Here is a 20,962-nt window from a genome sequence, read left to right on the forward strand (position 1 = left end):
GGCTAGATTACGCGTGGAGCGCTATTTAACGCTCACGCTCGTGCGCTAATTGCACTCATCTACTCTTCGGTTTTTGCGTGTTGGGTACTGCATGTATTACAAGTTGAAAGTAAAAAATTTCACTCATTCGACGTGTGCAAAAAGCTGAAGTTGAATTAAGAATATTGTAGAATATTGCATTCCGCTATAGAAGTCAATGGAGCGCAAAAAGCCGGGAAAAACCCACCCTACTCGATTGCAAACCCGATCGCATGAAATATGAATATTTCACAATCCAATGTTCTTCATAAAGAAGAATATGTTCTATTTATTCATAAATAACTATTTCTATATACAGTATATGTGATTTTTTTTTTTTTAATATCTATACCTCTCTCTCTCTCTCTCTCTCTCTATATATATATATATATATATATATATATATATATATATATATATATATTATATACAGGTATTGAGATATATATATATATCTTTAGAAATACTTAGAACACATTCCCTTATGTGAATAACATTGGAATGTGAAATATTTACAGTAAATACACAGTTAAACACTTTAATAAATATAAATAGTGCATGCTTTTACATCTATATCTATATCTATATATACACACATATCTATATATATGTATACATATGTATTTATATGTGTATATATGTCTGTAAATACATATATACACATATAAATACATACATACATCTGTAAACACACATAAACACACACACACATACTGTATATATATATATATATATATATACAGGGGGCACTCGTTTTACAACGGTTCAATTTACACCGTTTCAGAATAACAACCTTTTTTTCCAGTCATGTGACTGCTATTGAAAAGCATTGAGAAGCAGTGCATTTATTAAAATAGCCAGTAGGTGGAGCTGTCCGCTTGTGTTGCAGCAAAGCCAAGCAAGCTGAAATTAATCAGTTTAACCAGACCTGAGCTATCAAGCAGATTTCAAAGGAACAAGATCTTCCTGTCTATAAATCAGTCCAGATTGGAATGCATAGAAAGAACGGTTTGCAGAAAAATGCAAGTGAAGTCTGTGTTGTGTGATTATTTTATTAGGTTTATAATGCTGTTTAGCAAATGTTTTTGTTTATTTAACTTAGTTTAATTATATATTATGTGTTGTGTGATTATTTTATTAGGTTTACAATGCTGTTTAGCATTTAAAGTCTTCATTTCAAAGCTTTAAAAATAATGTATTATGTGTTACTTATGACAATTTTGAGAGGGGCCTGGAACCTATCTCCCTCACTTCCCACTGACTTACATTATAAACTGGGTTTCAATTTACAACGGTTTCAATTTACAACCATTCCTTCTGGAACCTAACCCTGGCGTAAACTGAGGGCTACATGTATATATATATATATATATATACATATATATATACACATACATACATATTTAGAGATGTATGTGTATGTATCTCTTTGTTAAAGCTCTTTGTGGCCTATTTTTCTCTAATACCTGAGACTTTTTATTTCAATATTAATTTCATTTTAATGTATTAGTTTATATGAGATAAAGTTATTATGAGTGTAAATGTATTTTTGATGTATGTTGTGCAACTTTTTAGTCGAGTGTAACAGTTGTTTTTTACTTCAATATTATTTTGAAAAATACAAGTTTTGAAAGAAAGAAAAATAATTAATCTACTTTAAAATGTTTCATCATTTGAAATAATAATAAAAAAAAACTTGTACTTACTTCATAGAAGCCAAGTGCCACAGTTACTCTCACCGGTACATCAGGATCATGGCAAAGACAAAAATAAGTGGCATACAGCTCTACGTGAAAATTTTTGGAACCTACAAATAGTACCATTGCCTACAAGAGAGAATATCTGATTAATTTTCCAAGTAAATCATTATTAACTACATTTAACTAAGGTAATCTAAAAATCTATGGTTATCAGGTAAGTATATGGCATTAGACTGCTGGAGAAGGCAGTAAAGCCTCTGAGATATATGAGAGGGTAGGAACCCCATAAATTTACCCCTCCCCTTCCTGCTTGAGTTAGTTTCTTGCTTAGCTGTGTGTTCCCTCTCTGAAAAACTATTTGGAGAATGGTATCAAGGAGTTTAATCTCTAAGGGACTCTTGGGGGTATATTTATTAATGTGAGAGCGGACATGATATGGTGTAGCGTATCATGTCCGCCGCACATCGATAAATGCCGACAGCGTTTATCATTGCACCAGCAGCTCTTGTGAACTGCTGGTGCAATGTCGCCCCCTGCAGATTCGTGGCCAATTGGACGCTAGCAGGGGGTGTCAATCAACCTGATCGTATTCGATCGGGTTCATTTCTGTCCGCTGCTTTAGAGCAGGTGGACAAGTTATGGAGCAGTGGTCTTTAGAACGCTGCTTCATAACTTCTGTTTCCGGCGAGCCTGAGGCCTCGGGTATAATTTTGTTTTTGACATAATTCTCAAGGCTTGATGTTTCCGGCCTTATCTTAACTTGTCTTACCAATAGATTCCTATTTTCTTAAAACATTGATGGATATTAATTGGTTGCTCATCTCCACTTTCTGAGGTAAACGCATAAATAATACTAGATAATGTCTCTGATAAGTCAGACTCCCACTGCTCATCAGATAGAATGAACGCCATAATTGCCTTGATGACAGGATACTCCCCTATCTCAAAAATATATATATAGATATTTCAAATTTATTCAACCAAGGGAGCTATATGCTTAGAAAAGATGGTTGACTGGAACTATCCAGATTAGTCTACAAAAAAAAACAGTGAATTAAAATTAGCAAGCAAGCTCAACACATATAATATGTACCTTGGAATTCAAATATCCTATCATCACAGCAACACCCATATCTTTAAATGTATAGTGCTAATAATAATCTCAGAGATAAACTTATCCACAGTAATTATGAAGCCTCTCCAAAAAATTGGCTTCCAACTTGTGAGTACATGGAAAGAACGAAAAGATTTTCTACGGATGGAGTTAAGTTCTATAATATTAGATACTTTTTCAATTGTAACACTGAAGGTGTAATTTATCTCCTTCACTGTTCATGTCCAAAATTTTATGTAGGAAAAACGAAGAGAAAGTTCAAGGACAGAATTAGAGAACACAGGGATAATATAAAAAATAAAGAACCCGGATAGTAGCATAGCTAGACATTTTCTAGAAAGCCATGAGAGCAACCCTGAATCACTAAAATGTATAGGTATGGACAAATGCCTATTAAGGAAAGAATCTAGATGGACATATTAGTTAAAAACTCTTTCACCTGATGGCCTCAATGAAAATATAGACTATTCTTGTTTTTTAGGGCAGTAATGTAGGCAGTCTATTGTGTGAGAGAGATATACATTTACAGAGCAGTTCTAAGTACATTTTGTGTTTAATATAACCTATTAATGGTTTGAATAACATATAACATAATACTGCTGTCAAAATGATTCAAATATGAATTTATTGCATGCTCTATGTGTTAATAAGACAAAGTGTATATATCATACCTTAAAAACAATCCATGTCCATGGATTGGTTCTCCCACCTTTTTATCCCTAACGAAAGATATTTATGCATATATATCTCTAAGAGTTACGTCAAATATAAGCTAAGAAGTATCACCTTGATCCTAATGTTTTATTATGGCATTCATCGATCCTAGCAATAAAAAATATATACACGTAATTACATAAAGGAAAAATAAAACATTAGGATCAAGGTGATACTTCTTAGCTTATATTTGACGTAACTCTTAGAGATATATATGCATAAATATCTTTCGTTAGGGATAAAAAGGTGGCACAGACTGTTTAGTGCTATGTTGAAAATTGTCATTCCGGTTGTAATGAATTGATGTAATAGGATGACCAATGATATTTCACCATTCGTTTTTTGGGCTGGACTTCTACAAAACAATAAATTAGGTATTATTCAGTGATGTTATTATGCCCTGACAAAGCCACGTTGCAAAGCCAATGGGGGTGAAACGCGCGTAGACGTGGCCTCACGATCTGATGTCGGAAGTTTTTTGAGTTGATGGCGCTCAAGCAGAGGTACTTTCTTCCATTACGAAATGCTTTATCCATGGTAAATAGACCATTACAGATGCAAGTTTAAGATCCATGTTTTGCAGAGTATGATGACACGCAGTCATAAGGAGAGGTATCGCTTTAGCTAAATACGGAACCACTAGATGTGGAGCCTGTCTGATTGTTTGGCAGGTGGTCCAGGTTGCTTTGAACTGCCTCCTGTTCCTACTTTCACTTTTGCATGGACTGTGCTAAATCTTTTAACAGTGTCAAGTCTACATGCCTGCTTCTACGCTTGCTATTTGCCTATGCACAGCTACCTCGCTTGATGCTTAACTATTTGCCAGATGCTTAACAGTCTACTTACATGGATATCTTTTCTACAGGTTACTAATAAGTGTTACTAGCACCGGAACTAATAAGCTTGGAAATTGATTATTATACCATCTGCTTGACTTTGCAACAGTATATATGCCATCTCTGTGATTACGGTAATTTATTACATGCATAGATCCCTAAGTATACCTGGCCAGACATGTCCTATTATATATAGGGTTTGGTTCAGCAGGGTGTTGCATGCTTTACAATTCTTCTGGACATCAGACGTGTATTTTTTACAATGTTGTATATTTTTGTTTAAGCATTTATGTATTATTTGCACTATGCACTTAACGATATGGGTGTTGCTGTGATGACAGGATATTCTTCATTTTCATTTCTACTACATACATATCATAAATGATATAAACTTATAAAAGAGTGCTGAATCCCTTACTTTTGCACCTGGACTTGTATATCTTAGGTGTCTATCTTTTGCAATTTAAGAAATATATTGTTTTTTGGTATGCACCACTATGAGTAAATTATTTGCTCTTTTAAATTCCAAGGTACATATTATATGTGTTGAGCTTGCTTGCTAATTTTAATTCACAGACTTAATAAATGTCTTTATAAAATCATTCACCCAGAACAAACAGGTTTCATTCAAGGTAGAAATATGTCACTTAATCTCCGGAAAGTGGAAATTATTTTAGATTATTTCTGGAAAATAAATATTCAACAAACTGAAAATAAAAAAAATAAGATAGTCAACCCAGATATAGCCCTTGTTTCAGTAGACGCAGAGAAGGCTTTCGACTCTATCTCATGGGACCACTATTTAATTCTCTGCTTCAATTCGGATTCAATGGCAACTTTTTAGACTTTATCTTAAAGATCTATAATAAAACCTTTTCCTCTCTCTTGATCAATGGTAATCTATCCGCCATAATCCTGCTGGGTCGTGGGATACGTCAGGCTTGTCCTCTTTTGCCATTACACTTCAATATCTCGAATAACTCGCTATATGGCTCCGTTCAGAACTTCAAGGATTAAGATTTGGCATGGAGGAAGTTAAAATTTTACTATTTGCGGACGATGTGCTAATTTTCCTTGAAAATACAATAAAAACTATTCCTCAAGTACTAGAGATGTTTTCTATTTTTAGTACCTTCTCAGGATACAAGATAAATTTAGGGAAAAGTGAACTTTTATGGATAAGGAAAAAAGGTGACAGTGTTATAAATCATCCTTTTAACTCCTTAACGACCAAGGACGTACCAGGTACGTCAAGCAAAAACTGTCAGTTAGTGACAATGGACGTACCTGGTATGTCATTGGTCTAAGTGAGCTCTGGATCGCTTCCAGCAGCTCTCAGGGTATTGCAGTGATGCCTCAATATTGAGGCATCCTGCAATACCCCTTTTCAAGCATGACCAATGATATTGCACCTCTCTGCACCTCTCTGCCGATAGTTAGTGGGTGGGAGCTTAGCAGGGAGGGGGGTGGGCGGCCAATCGATACCCGGCATCCGGTTCCTGTTTGTGCAATGTGCAAGTCGGATGCCGGGAGCGTGCTAGGGGCCTGTGGGGGGGGGGGGGGGGCGCATGCTCAGCAACTACTGACACCAATGAATGTTCCATAAAGTGGATGGAGGAAGAGGGAGGGAGAGGGAGGGGAGTAAAAAATAAAGTTAAAAGGGAGTGGGAGGGGGGTATTGAGGGGGGGCAGCTACACTACAGAAAAATTTAGAATTTTATATTAAAAAAAAAAAAATTGGGGGGGGGGGGGGGGTTGCAAATTGGGTACTGGCAGACAGCTGCCAGTACCCAAGATGGTGGTAAATAGGTAGCGGGGGAGGGTTAGAGAACTGTTTAGGGGTAATCAGGGTGGTTGGGGCTTAAGGGGGGTTTATCAGAGCTGAATAGATTTTTTTTTTACAAAAAAAAAAGACTTTCTGCCAGTACTTAAGATGGCGGGGACAATTGTGGGGTGGGGGAGGGAAGAGAGCTGTTTGGGAGGGATCAGGGGGTGGGATGTGTCAGGTGGGAGGCTGATCTCTACACTAAAGCTAAAATTAACCCTGCAAGCTCCCTACAAGCTACCTAATTAACCCCTTCACTGCTGGGCATAATACAAGTGTGGTGCACAGCGGCATTTAGCGGCCTTCTAATTGCCAAAAAGAAACGCCAGAGTCATATATGTCTGCTATTTCTGAACAAAGGGGATACCAGAGAAGCATTTACAGCCATGTGTGCCATAATTGCACAAGCTGTTAGTAAATAATGTCAGTGAGAAACCTAAAATTGTGAAAAATGTAACGTTTTTTTTTTTATTTGATCACATTTAGCGGTGAAATGGTGGCATGAAATATACCAAAATGGGCCTAGATCAATACTTGGGGTTGTCTACTACACTACACTACAGCTAAAATTAACCCTACAAGCTCCCTTCAAGCTACCTAATTAACCCCTTCACTGCTGGACATAAAACACGTGTGGTGCGCAGTGGCATTTAGCGGCCTTCTAATTACCAAAAAGCAATGCCAAAGCCATATAAGCCTGCTATTTCTGAACAAAGGGAATCCCAGAGAAACATTTACAACCATTTGTGCCATAATTGCACAAGCTGTTTGTAAATAATTTCAGTGAGAAACCTAAAGTTTGTGAACAAATTTGTGAAAAAGTGAACAATATTTTTTATTTGATCGCATTTGGCGGTGAAATGGTGGGATGAAATATACCAAAATGGGCCTAGATCAATACTTTGGGTTGTCTTCTAAAAAAATATATATACATGTCAAGAGATATTCAGGGATTCCAGACAGATATCAGTGTTCCAATGTAACTATCGCTAATTTGAAAAAAAGTGGTTTGAAAATAGCAAAGTTCTACTTGTATTTATTGCCCTATAACTTGCAAAAAAGCAAAGAACATGTAAATATTGGGTATTTCTAAACTCAGGACAAAACTTAGAAACTATTTAGCATGGGTGTTTTTTGGTGGTTGTACATGTGTAACAGATTTTTGGGGTCAAAGTTAGAAAGAGTGTGTTTTTTTCCATTTTTTCATCATATTTTATCAAAAAAAATTATTGCAAATTAAAAGATATGATGAATAATGGTATCTTTAGAAAGTCCATTTAATGGCAAGAAAAATGGTATATAATATGTGTGGGTACAGTAAATAAATAAGAGTAAAATTACAGCTAAACACAAACACCGCAGAAATGTAAAAATAGCCTTGGTCCCAAACGGTCAGAAAATGGAAAAGTGATGTGGTCCTTAAAGGGTTAAGATAACAGCCCATATAAAACATCTTGGAATAGTTCTTCATACAAATCCCAAATTTTGGTACAAGTTGATTTTCCCTCCGGTATTTCAAAAATCAATCTTAGATCTTAAGAATTGGGTGGGCCTCCCTATATCTTTATCCGCTACATTAATTAAATTTATTAAAGACAATTATTCTCCTCCGAATATGATATCACCTCCAAAAACACAATTTATGCTTACCTGATAAATTTATTTCTCTTGTGGTGTATCCAGTCCACGGATCATCCATTACTTGTGGGATATTCTCATTCCCAACAGGAAGTTGCAAGAGGACACCCACAGCAGAGCTGCTATATAGCTCCTCCCCTTCCTACCATATCCAGCCATTCGACCGAAAACAAGCAGAGAAAGGAGAAACCATAGGGTGCAGTGGTGACTGTAGTTTAAATTTAAAAATACCTGCCTTAAAATGACAGGGCGGGCCGTGGACTGGATACACCAAAGAGAAATAAATTTATCAGGTAAGCATAAATTGTGTTTTCTCTTGTAAGGTGTATCCAGTCCACGGATCATCCATTACTTGTGGGATACCAATACCAAAGCTAAAGTACACGGATGAAGGGAGGGAAAAGGCAGGTACTTAAACAGAAGGTACCACTGCCTGTAAAACCTTTCTCCCAAAAATAGCCTCCGAAGAAGCAAAAGTATCAAATTTATAGAATTTTGAAAAGGTATGAAGCAAAGACCAAGTCGTCGCCTTGCAAATCTGTTCAACAGAAGCCTCATTTTTAAAGGCCCATGTGGAAGCCACAGCTCTAGTAGAATGAGCTGTAATCCTTTCAGGAGGCTGCTGGCCAGCAGTCTCATAAGCTAAGTGTATTATACTCCTTAGCCAAAAAGAAAGAGCAGTTGAGAGGAGACAACAAACAAAGAAGATGTTTGACGAAAATCTTTAGTAGCTTGTAAGTAAAACTTTAAAGCACGAACCACGTCCAGATTATGTAATAGACGTTCCTTCTTCGAAGAAGGATTAGGACACAAGGATGGAACAACAATCTCTTGATTGATATTCTTGTTAGATACCACCTTAGGCAAGAACCCAGGTTTGGTACGCAGGACTACCTTATCAGAATGAAAAATCAGATAAGGAGAATCACATTGTAAGGCAGATAACTCAGAGACTCTAAGAGCCGAGGAAATAGCTACCAAAAAAAGGACTTTCCAAGATAAAAGTTTGATATCTATGGAATGAAGAGGTTCAAACGGAACTCCTTGAAGAACCTTAAGAACCAAATTTAAGCTCCATGGTGGAGCAACAGGTTTAAACACAGGCTTGATTCTGACTAAAGCCTGAAAAAATGCCTGAACGTCTGGAACATCTGCCAGACGCTTGTGTAAAAGAATAGACAGAGCAGAAATCTGTCCCTTTAAGGAACTAGCTGACAAACCTTTTTCCAAGCCTTCTTGGAGAAAAGATAATATCCTAGGAATCCTGACCTTACTCCATGAGTAACCCTTGGATTCACACCAATAAAGATATTTACGCTATATTTTATGGTAAATTTTCCTGGTGACAGGCTTTCGTGTCTGTATTAAGGTATCAATGACTGACTCGGAGAAGCCACGCTTTGATAAAATCAAGCGTTCAATCTACATGCAGTCTCAGAGAAATTAGATTTGGATGGTGGAAAGGACCCTGAAGTAGAAGGTCCTGTCTCAGAGGCAGAGTCCATGGTGGAAAGGATGACATGTCCACCAGATCTGCATACCAGGTCCTGCGTGGCCATGCAGGCGCTATTAAAATCACCGATGCTCTCTCCTGTTTGATCTTGGCAATCAGTCGAGGGAGCAGAGGAAACGGTGGAAACACATAAGCCAGGTTGAAAGACCAGGGCGCTGCCAGAACATCTATCAGTGTCGCCCTGGGGTCCCTGGACCTGGATCCGTAACAAGGAAGCTTGGCGTTCTGTCGAGACGCCATGAGATCCAGTTCTGGTTTGCCCCAGCGATGAATCAGTTGTGCAAACACCTCCGGATGGAGTTCCCAATCCCCCGGATGAAAAGTCTGTCGACTTAGAAAATCCGCCTCCCAGTTCTCTACACCTGGGATATGGATAGCTGATAGATGGCAAGAGTGATTCTCCGCCCAGCGAATTATCTTTGAGACCTCTAACATCGCTTGGGAACTTCTTGTTCCCCCTTGATGGTTGATGTAAGCCACAGTCGTGATGTTGTCCGACTGAAATCTGATGTACCTCAGAGTTGCTAACTGAGGCCAAGCCTGAAGAGCATTGAATATCGCTCTTAGTTCCAGGATATTTATTGGAAGGAGAGACTCCTCCTGAGTCCACGATCCCTGAGCCTTCAGGGAGTTCCAGACTGCACCCCAACCTAGAAGGCTGGCATCTGTTGTTACAATTGTCCAATCTGGCCTGCAAAAGGTCATACCTTTGGACAGATGGACCCGAGATAGCCACCAGAGAAGAGAATCCCTGGTCTCTTGGTCCAGATTCAGTTGAGGGGAGAAATCTGTGTAATCCCCGCTCCACTGACTGAGCATGCATAGTTGCAGCGGTCTGAGATGTAAGCGTGCAAATGGCACTATGTCCATTGCCGCTACCATTAAGCCGATTACTTCCATACAATGAGCCACCGAAGGGTGCGGAATGGAATGAAGAACCCGGCAGGAATTTAGAAGCTTTGATAACCTGGACTCCGTCAGGTAAATTTTCATTTCTACAGAATCTATCAGAGTCCCTAGAAAGAAAACTCTTGTGAGTGGGGATAGAGAACTCTTTTCCTCGTTCACTTTCCACCCATGCGACCTCAGAAATGCCAGTACTACGTCCATATGAGACTTGGCAATTTGGAAGTTTGACGCCTGTATCAGGATGTCATCTAAATAAGGGGCCACTGCTATGCCCCGCGGCCTTAGGACCGCCAGAAGCGACCCTAGAACCTTCGTAAAGATTCTTGGGGCTGTAGCTAATCCAAAGGGAAGAGCTACAAACTGGTAATGCCTGTCTAGAAAGGCAAACCTGAGAAACCGATGATGATCTTTGTGTATCGGAATGTGAAGATAAGCATCCACTGTAGTCATATATTGACCCTCCTGGATCATAGGCAGGATGGTACGGATAGTTTCCATCTTGAATGATGGAATCCTGAGGAATTTGTTTAAGATCTTTAGATCCAAAATTGGTCTGTATGTTCCCTCTTTTTTGGGAACCACAAACAGATTTGAGTAAAAACCCTGTCCTTGTTCCTCTTTTGGAACTGGATGGATCACTCCCATAACTAGGAGGTCTCGTACACAGTGTAAGAATGCCTCTCTCTTTATCTGGTTTGCAGATAATTGTGAAAGGTGCAATCTCCCTTTTGGGGGAGAAGCTTTGAAGTCCAGAAGATATCCCTAGGATACAATTTCCAACGCCAAGGGATCCTGAACATCTCTTGCCCACGCCTGGGCGAAGAGTGAAAGTCTGCCCCCCACTAGATCCGTTACCGGATAGGGGGCCGTTCCTTCATGCTGTCTTAGAGGCAGCAGCAGGCTTTTTTAGCCTGCTTACCTTTGTTCCAGGTCTGGTTTGGCCTCCAGACCGCCTTGGACTGAGCAACAGTTCCCTCTTGTCTTGCATTAGAGGAGGTTGATGCTGCACCTGCCTTGAAGTTTCGAAAGGCACGAAAATTAGACTGTTTGGCCCTGGATTTGGACCTGTCCTGAGGAAGGGCATGACCTTTTCCTCCAGTGATATCAGCAATAATCTCCTTCAAACCAGGCCCGAATAAGGTCTGCCCCTTGAAGGGAATGTTAAGCAGCTTAGATTTTGAAGTCACGTCAGCTGACCATGATTTAAGCCATAGCGCCCTGCGCGCTTGTATAGCAAAACCAGAATTCTTAGCCGTTAGTTTAGTCAAATGAACAATGGCATCAGAAACAAAAGAATTGGCTAGCTTAAGTGCCCTAAGTTTGGCAAGTATGTCATCCAATGGAGTCGTTACCTGTAAGGCCTCTTCCAGAGACTCAAACCAGAACGCCGCAGCAGCAGTGACAGGGGCAATGCATGCAAGGGGCTGTAGGATAAAACCTTGTTGACAAAATATTTTCTTAAGGTAACCTTCTAATTTTTTATCCATTGGATCAGAAAAAGCACAACTGTCCTCGACAGGGATAGTAGTACGCTTTGCTAAAGTAGAAACTGCTCCCTCCACCTTAGGGACTGTCTGCCATAAGTCCCGTGTGGTGGCGTCTATAGGAAACATTTTTCTAAAAATAGGAGGGGGAGAGAACGGCACACCTGGTCTATCCCATTCCTTAGTAATAATTTCTGAAAACCTTTTAGGTATTGGAAAAACATCAGTACACACCGGCACTGCACAGTATTTATCCAGTCTACACAATTTCTCTGGCACTGCAATTGTGTCACAGTCATTCAGAGCAGCTAAAACCTCCTTAAGTAATACGCGGAGGTGTTCAAGCTTAAATTTAAATGTAGAAATATCAGAATCAGGTATCTTTCCTGAGTCATAAAGATCACTCACAGACTGAAGCTCTCCTTCCTCAGCTTCTGCATATTGTGAGGCAGTATCAGACATGGTTCTTAAAGCGTCAGTATGCTCTGCATTACGTCTAACCCCAGAGCTATCTCGCTTAACTCTAAGTTCAGGTAGTCTGGCTAATACAGCTGACAGTGTATTATCCATGACTGCCGCCATGTCTTGTAAAGTAAACGCTATAGGTGCCCTTGATGTACTTGGCGCCATTTCAGCGTGAGTCCCGTGAGCGGGAGTCAAAGGATCTGACACGTGGGGAGAGTTAGTCGGCATAACTTCCCCCTCGTCAGATTCCTCTGGTGATAAATTTTTTAAAGACATAATATGAACTTTATTGTTTAAAGTGAAATCAGTACATTTGGTACACATTCTAAGAGGGGGCTCCACCATGGCTTTTAAACATAATGAAAAAGGAGTTTCCTCTATGTCAGACATGTTTATACAGACTAGCAATGAGACTAGCAAGCTTGGAAAACACTTTAATTCAAGTTAACAAGCAAATATAAGAAACTGTACTGTGCCTTTAAGAGAAACAAATTTTGTCAAAATTTGAAAAACAGTGAAAAAAGGCAGTTACACAAACGAAATTTTTACAGTGTATGTAATAGGCTAACAGAGCATTGCACCCACTTGCAAATGGATGATTAACCCCCTTAGTTCAAAAAACGGATCAAAAAAACGACATAGACGTTTTTTTAACAGTCACAGCAAACTGCCACAGCTCTACTGTGGCTCCTACCTTCCCCAATAAACGTTTTTAGGCTCTTTAGAGATGTCCTGTAGCATTCAGGGAACGTCTGAGGAAAACTGGATGTCTCAGTCTGTAATTTTAACTGCGCAAAAAAGTGCTAAAACAGGCCCCTCCCACTCATATTACAACAGTGGAAGGCCTCAGGAAACTGTTTCTAGGCAAAAATAAAGCCAGCCATGTGGAAAAAATTAGGCCCCAATAAGTTTTATCACCAAGCATATATAAAAAACGATTAAACATGCCAGCAAACGTTTTATATAGCATATTTATAAGGGTATTACCCCTGAGCGTAAGCATGATACCAGTCGTTATTAAATCACTGTATTCAGGCTTAACTTACATTTATCAGGAATCAGCAGCATTTTCTAGCATTTCCAATCCTAGAAAAAATTATAACTGCACATACCTGATAGCAGAATAAACTGCACGCCATTCTCCCTCTGAAGTTACCTCACTCCTCAGACATATGTGAGAACAGCAATGGATCTTAGTTACAACCTGCTAAGATCATAGAAAACTCAGGCAAATTCTTCTTCTATCTCTGCCTGAGATAAAATAGCACAACTCCGGTACTATTTAAAATAACAAACTTTTGATTGAAGTAAATAAACTAACTATTTTTCACCATTCCCTCTTACTACCTCCATGTGCGTTGAGAGTTGCAAGAGAATGACTGGATATGGTAGGAAGGGGAGGAGCTATATAGCAGCTCTGCTGTGGGTGTCCTCTTGCAACTTCCTGTTGGGAATGAGAATATCCCACAAGTAATGGATGATCCGTGGACTGGATACACCTTACAAGAGAAAATTACCTCTCTTTGTATATAATCATCAAATAAGTAAATTTTATTCTGCTTGCTCCCAATTTCTTTGGGAAAATCAAAAAGCATGTATTTCTATCGCTAAACTGTCAGAAAGGAGAGATAATGCCGGCCTTGCGTTTCCAGATATTAAACTTTACAACCTATCAACTTTAGTCAAGATTGCTCTAGACTGGTTGACAGACCTGAATAAATGTGCATCGATTGAATTAGAAAAAGCGATAATTTCTCCTTTTTCTTTAAGGGCTATTCTTCATGGCTCTTTAGAAAATCTCCCAAGCAATTTAGTCAATTTGATTACCGTTAAAAATATTATCGTCACTTGGCAAAAGGTGTGTAAGCTTCTTGATATAGATTTCAAATTCTCTCTCGTTTTACCCATCCGAGGGAATCCAGAATTTATACCTGGAATACATCAGTCAGTCTTTGAACTCTGGTCTCGGAAGGGATTTATTTATTTTTACCAAGTACTCTCTGCAACTGGCCAACTATTGCCTTTAATAATTTAATCCGTACCTTTGAGATCCCAGAACAAATCTATTTGCATATTTTCAAATTCGCCACTTTATTAATGTTCAAAATTAGAAACTGGATTTGTTCTATCGCTGGTCTGAGATCCATAGAGATCCATAGACCCAAAGAAATTAGCTGTTGGTAAATGTTCTATCTCATTACTATATAATATCTTGCTTTCAAAACAGGGCCAAATCCATCTAAATAAATGATATACTTACTGGGTTCCTCACTTCCCTTTATTAGAAATAGTAAATATTAGACAAAGCTTTGTAAGACTGGGTAAACTAATAATTCCTGTCGGATGGAAAGAATCCCATATTAAATTGATTTATAATGTGTATTTCTCTCCTGGTAAACTGGAAAAATGTATACCAATAAGGATTTTTGATGTCCCAAATGCAATATAGATAACGCTGATACCCTTCATCTATTCTGGGACTGTCCAAAGATTCACCAGCTTTGGTGTAAATAAAATTTTTGGTATAATAAACTTTTTTCTGATTACTTTAAAATCTGTCGGTATCACATTATTTTTTTCTGTGATCTATTAACTACTAGACCTAGGAAATATCAAAGTTTCTGTACTTTGATTATGGTAATGAGATATTTGATTTTGAAGAAATGGAAGGATGTAGCCCCTCCTAGTTTTGCTAGCTTTCTAAATAATGGTTACCTGTATCTCGGCCCTTCTCTGCATGATGCAGGGTTTAGTTAAGAGCAAATAGTGGGGTGGGTGAATGGAGAGATACTGCTGTTTATTTATCTGTCCTCCTTTTATTTTTTTTGTTGGTGTTTTTATTTTATTTATGTAAAAAAATACCCAATTCATGGTTGACATGGTTGTTGTTTTTGCTTTCATTCTAACTTTTTTGGGAAAACTGAAGATTTGCAAAACTAATGGTCATTATTCTTTGTGTGTAATATATTCTGAGGTATTCCATTAATATGTATTGCATTGTTTTGTTTTCTCTGTGAATTGTACCAAGAATTAGATTATAAATAAACGGAAAAAAAATCGTTTTATTCCATTTGTATATTAAACAACTGTCAGTAACAAGAAACATCTCTATTAAACTCTATAAAGGATTTTTATTTTTACTGACAAATGTTTGTACTACAAACTGAATATGATCTAGACTTTTCTCTCTATATACTGTATTGTTCTAGAGATTAAAATCTGAATGCGTTTGACATAGTTGTATAGTATCTGTATATATCTTGTAATCCTGCTTTGCATATTATAAGGGAAATATATTTTCTTAAAAAGATAAACAGGAAAAAATATATTCATAATAACTTAACAACAACAAAAACTCACTGGGAAATTATAAGCGCAGTTCTTCCTGACTGCCAACGACTTTTTTTCTATTTCCAGGTTCTGAATCTGGTTATCATTATGTCCGTTCTCCTGATGCAATCCAAACCTGCATAGCTTCTTGTAAAACTCGAGGTACCATATGTGTTGCTCCTGAGTAAAAATCCCTTGTTGAAAATAGAATATTTCATTATATGAGCTGATAATAAAAATTTGTACCATTAAAATGAAGACAGCAGTTATTACACAAGGTAAATAATATAAGGTAGATTATGCATTAGCAGAAGTAAGATGTATTATGTATTAATTACACAATGGAAAGTGTTTGGGAAAAAACAAGTATTCACAGTCTTATCTGCATGCATATATCCCAAACAGGAACTAGCACCTCACATTCATAGTCTTGCATATCTTCATTCACGTCACATCTTGTAAATGAACCAGCTGTTATAGTTATTATTATGGCAGCTGGTCTCTACTGCTCTGTGTAATCTCTGCTCCTCATCCATTTGAAATGCATCCTTGGTAGCCCCTCCTCTATAAAATACAACATTTCCAAGCCACAAATGTCTGCAGCTCATTCTTTCATATTACAGTACAGCAAAGTCAACTCAAGTGAATGCCTAAAATATGTATCCTTGCTCCCTTTAAATAATAAGTCTATGCATTTATAACTGATGCAGTGAGTCAGTTATGATTGCTTTCTGTAGACCAATACGTAAGTTATTCTTGGTATACTAACAGGAAGCGGCCATGTTAAGCTGCATACTAGAAACTCTGTGTGAAGTATTGATAATTCACTGATTAACTGTTGAACCACTTACCATCCATTACTTTAAAGATTAGAAATGATCTAAGGAGAAGCTCATATTTTGATTGATACCACTATGTTGGTGATCCTACTTACTAGAGTCTTAGGGGCCGATTTATCAATGTCTGCCGGACATGATCCACTGTAGCAGATCATGTCCGCCAGACATCGCTGAATGCCGGCAGCATACACTGTCTGCATTTAACATTGCACAAGCAGTTCTGGTGAACTGCTTCTGCAATGCTGTCCCCTGCATATTCGTGGCCAATCGGCCGCTAGCAGGGGTGTCAATCAATCCGATGAAGACTCAGAGGCAGCGGACGAGTTAAGGAGCTTCTTAACTCCTGTTTCTGGCAAGCCTAATGGCTCAGGCGGAAACAGGGGTATTTGGCCCAATTCAGGTCATGATAAATCGGTCCCCTAGTCTGGACTGCGAGAAATTTTGGGCGGCGACCTTCTTTTGAACTTCTGCACCCCACCCCCAGTGATCTAGGTAGAGAAGTATGAGTTAGACTGCTATTTATAATGGAGATGCAGAAACTAGAAGAAATATTGTTAATATATTATTATTTGAAGAACACTTTTAGAAACTTCAGCAGCTGATTGATGGATGTTTTCACAAAGCTTCCAAATTGTATGGGCAGGAAAGTGCTGAACCCCCTGTTCTTCAACAGAGATTCCGCGGAGCTGCATCTGGAGAGTCCCCTAGTGTTGCTCCTATTGACTAGTGTAATATATATGAGGAGACGGAGCAGGATACTGCTTGGTTACAGAGAAAGAATTAATTGATTGTGAGCGATACCCTTTCTACAGAATCTGTCGGATTTGATGGGAGACCTGTACAGCCTGGGAAGATAGATATTGAATCCAACACATCAACTGCTGAAATGGAAGCAGAATAGCTGTTGAAGATCTCCGGTGAGAACTCGCTGACAGCAGTTGTCAAAGCATGTGGCCCATAAAAAGATAAACGGATAGTTTGGGCCCCGCTTAGGCATACGTCTATTGATCTGAGCCTGGACCTCCAATAGACTTCTATCACAGAGATTGGAAGATGCGGCAAGAGATATTTTTTCTCTCACCCCTATGTAAACATCTCTAGTTTGGGGTTCACTTTTCTGATTCCACCTTGTGGTAGTTCATTGAGCTGGAAATCTTTAGTAGGATACATTTTATACAGTACACAGACATCAGCAGTATGAATGGTACGGTAGTGTGTTGTAATCTGGCACTCTAAGGTATAACAACTGTTGCCTATTATATAATCTCTATACTGCCATTTCTACCTTTTATCTTTTGAAGCCAAGGGCAATCTACCTGCTTATACTCTCCCTTTATATAGACTAAATATACCTGAACTGAGCCTGACAATGATTTTACAAAATAGTTTGTAGATATGCAGTCATCTGCTCCTGTGTTGTTTTCTATACAATCTCTCTGTATTACTATACTTTACACTTATAGAGCTTCAGGGTTCAGATAATATATACAAATGATCTTCTATTTGCAAGTTTATTTTCACCAGAGATGGGTTTATAGTAGGTGCCTTTGTCGCTTTTTTTTTCTTTTTCTTTCAAACCTGTTTGTACTTGTTTCCATAATGTTTGTGGTTTAAGTCTTATAGGGCACAAGCATTAAACTTACCCTTGTTTTTTATTTAAAAGTATGGTGGCAGTTACTGATTTACTCGATTTCTACAACTATAAATAACTTGGCTCATAAAAGCAGAGAGAGAACCAGTATATCTTCTTTATTACTGAGGCATTTCCAGCAGCAAGGGCAACTCTATATTTCAAATAGGGAGATTTATAAATTTTACTAAGTGTAATTTGCTAGGTAATAAGATTCGAGACTAGTTAGGTTGTTGGTTACCTGCACTTTCTATAAACAGTATGGGCAAGATTATGAATGGCGAGCTATCGTTTGCACGAGAACGATATCCGTTTTTACTGCTGTTACAGACCAAGTAAAATCCTGCCCATATTACAAGTAGAAAGTAAATGCAAATGTGTGAGCGCAATCGTTATTTATGCTAGAATGATTACTGTGACTTCAGAACTCTGGTTAAATGTTACGCAAGTCAAAAACTTAAAAATACCTTTCAAACTACAGTTACACTCATAATAACACTATCTAATAAAAATTAATTGCAATAAAAAATTATAAGGGCTCAAATATATGAGATGTCCGGTGTTAGAGAAAAATGGGCCAAAATTGCTTTTACATAGGGATCCATAGGGACACATCTATAAATATATGCATGTATTTCTATACATAGTATACATTTATACTGTATACATTGTATACAATGTATATATTTATTTATATGTTTATATACAGTATGTAATTACAGGCATATATACACATATAAATACAGATATACATATATATAGAAACACATACATATATCTCATTGCAATCCTGCACTCGTGTGTGCGAACTGGCAGTTGTTATTTTTTTTCTTCAAAACAAGGCTCCAAAGTCGTTTTTTATGTACGAGGATACGACTGCGAGAGCGCAATCATTTTACTTGCGACCAGTAATACGTACGCAACTATGATCGTGCGATGGTAAAAAAGTTGAGCGCGGATAAAACACTTGCTGGAGCACAAATTTGCCATAAATATGTTAAAATCAAGCCGAAGGTCTCTGTTTTATACCTTGTTTATTTGGCAGCACCCCCTTGTCTAATATGTATAGTCACTGAAAGAGCGCGGTACTTATCTGGATACAAGGTCTTCCATGGGGGAAAACGTTTAAGTTAAAAACTTGTTAATAATATGGTTACTAGCCTTATGCCCAGTATAGCTGGACTGTGGTTTCCTTTACTTTCTTTTCATATAGTAGGTAGCCTAAACATAATAAAACTGTTCTTTTTCTTTTATATATAGCAGTACTTTAAGTGAAAAACATAATTTATGCTTACCTGATAAATTTATTTCTCTTGTGGTGTATCCAGTCCACGGATCATCCATTACTTGTGGGATATTCTCCAGCCAACAGGAAGTTGCAAGAGGATCACCCACAGCAGAGCTGCTATATAGCTCCTCCCCTAACTGCCATATCCAGTCATTCGACCGAAACAAGCCGAGAAAGAAGAAACCATAGGGTGCAGTGGTGACTGTAGTTTAAATTAAAATTTAGACCTGCCTTAAAAAGACAGGGCGGGCCGTGGACTGGATACACCACAAGAGAAATAAATTTATCAGGTAAGCATAAATTATGTTTTCTCTTGTAAGGTGTATCCAGTCCACAGATCATCCATTACTTGTGGGATACCAATACCAAAGCTAAAGTACACAGATGAAGGGAGGGACAAGGCAGGCTTAAATGGAAGGAACAACTGCCTGTAGAACCTTTCTCCCAAAAATAGCCTCCGAAGAAGCAAAAGTATCAAACTTGTAAAATTTTGAAAAGGTATGAAGCGAAGACCAAGTCGCCGCCTTGCAAATCTGTTCAACAGAAGCCTCATTTTTAAAGGCCCAGGTGGAAGCCACAGCTCTAGTAGAATGAGCTGTAATCCTTTCAGGGGGCTGCTGTCCAGCAGTCTCATAGGCTAAGCGTATTACGCTCCGAAGCCAAAAAGAAAGAGAGGTTGCCGAAGCTTTTTGACCTCTCCTCTGTCCAGAGTAAACAACAAACAGTGTAGATGTTTGGCGAAAATCTTTAGTAGCTTGTAAGTAAAACTTTAAAGCACGGACCACGTCCAGATTATGTAAAAGACGTTCCTTCTTTGAAGAAGGATTAGGACACAATGATGGAACAACAATCTCTTGATTGATATTCTTGTTAGAAACTACCTTAAGTAAAAACCCAGGTTTTGTACGCAGAACTACTTTATCTGAATGGTTCCCCCTTGATGGTTGATATGAAACAGTCATATATATCCAGCACAGGGAATGTTTCAGGTGTGCCAGCGTCTAGGTTCCTGCCAGAACCCACAAAATGCATAAACAAAAGTGAAGCAGCACCACCAAAATATTTCTTCAAGATGCTTTATTCAGCTTGAGGAGTAGCCAGACCAAACAAAATCAAACAACAATGTTTCGGACACAGTCCTTAGTCATGTATGGCTAAACTCTACACATAATCATCCTTAAATACCATCTTAACCACACCCACACACCTGTAAAGCTGCACATTTCAAATTAACCCCTTACATACTACTCTAGGTACACAGGTAAATGTCAGCAAAGTTATACATTTCAGTAATGTTCAGGTGAAACTCACCGACCTCATATACATTGGAATACAATTGTATATATATATATACTTCAAGTAAATTAGCAGAACAGAATCCATAATCATCTGTAACAAAAGAAAAAGAAAGAAAAAGGAATTAAATAACATTATATCTAATCAGACATGCATTAAAGGCATACAGATAGGCCAAAATCCCTATTCATCCCATTAGGGTGTAATGTCCCCAACTTATTAATCCAGAACATTTCTCTACTCTTAAGGATTTTAGCTCTATCCCCACCTCTTCTAGGTACTGGAACATGCTCTATCACTTGAAATCTTAACTGATTAAGATTATGTCCAGCAGACAAAAAATGACAAGCTACAGGGGCATCC

The 20,962-nt window shown here is 38.2% G+C and overlaps 1 protein-coding gene across 1 annotated transcript in view; it reads right to left on the reverse strand.

Moving 5' to 3' along the window:
- PPP4R4 (protein phosphatase 4 regulatory subunit 4) overlaps window positions 1-20,962 on the reverse strand; it is a 649,956-nt gene that overhangs the window by 144,034 nt on the left and 484,960 nt on the right. Inside the window, exons 9-10 of the mRNA XM_053697518.1 lie at window positions 15,577-15,740; window positions 1,725-1,844 (exon numbers count right to left, since the gene is read on the reverse strand). Of these exons, the coding sequence (XP_053553493.1) occupies window positions 1,725-1,844; window positions 15,577-15,740 (284 nt within the window). The remainder of the gene's footprint in view (window positions 1-1,724; window positions 1,845-15,576; window positions 15,741-20,962) is intronic.

The sequence above is a fragment of the Bombina bombina genome, chromosome 1 (genome assembly GCF_027579735.1).
Source record: "Bombina bombina isolate aBomBom1 chromosome 1, aBomBom1.pri, whole genome shotgun sequence".
Taxonomy (NCBI): domain Eukaryota; kingdom Metazoa; phylum Chordata; class Amphibia; order Anura; family Bombinatoridae; genus Bombina; species Bombina bombina.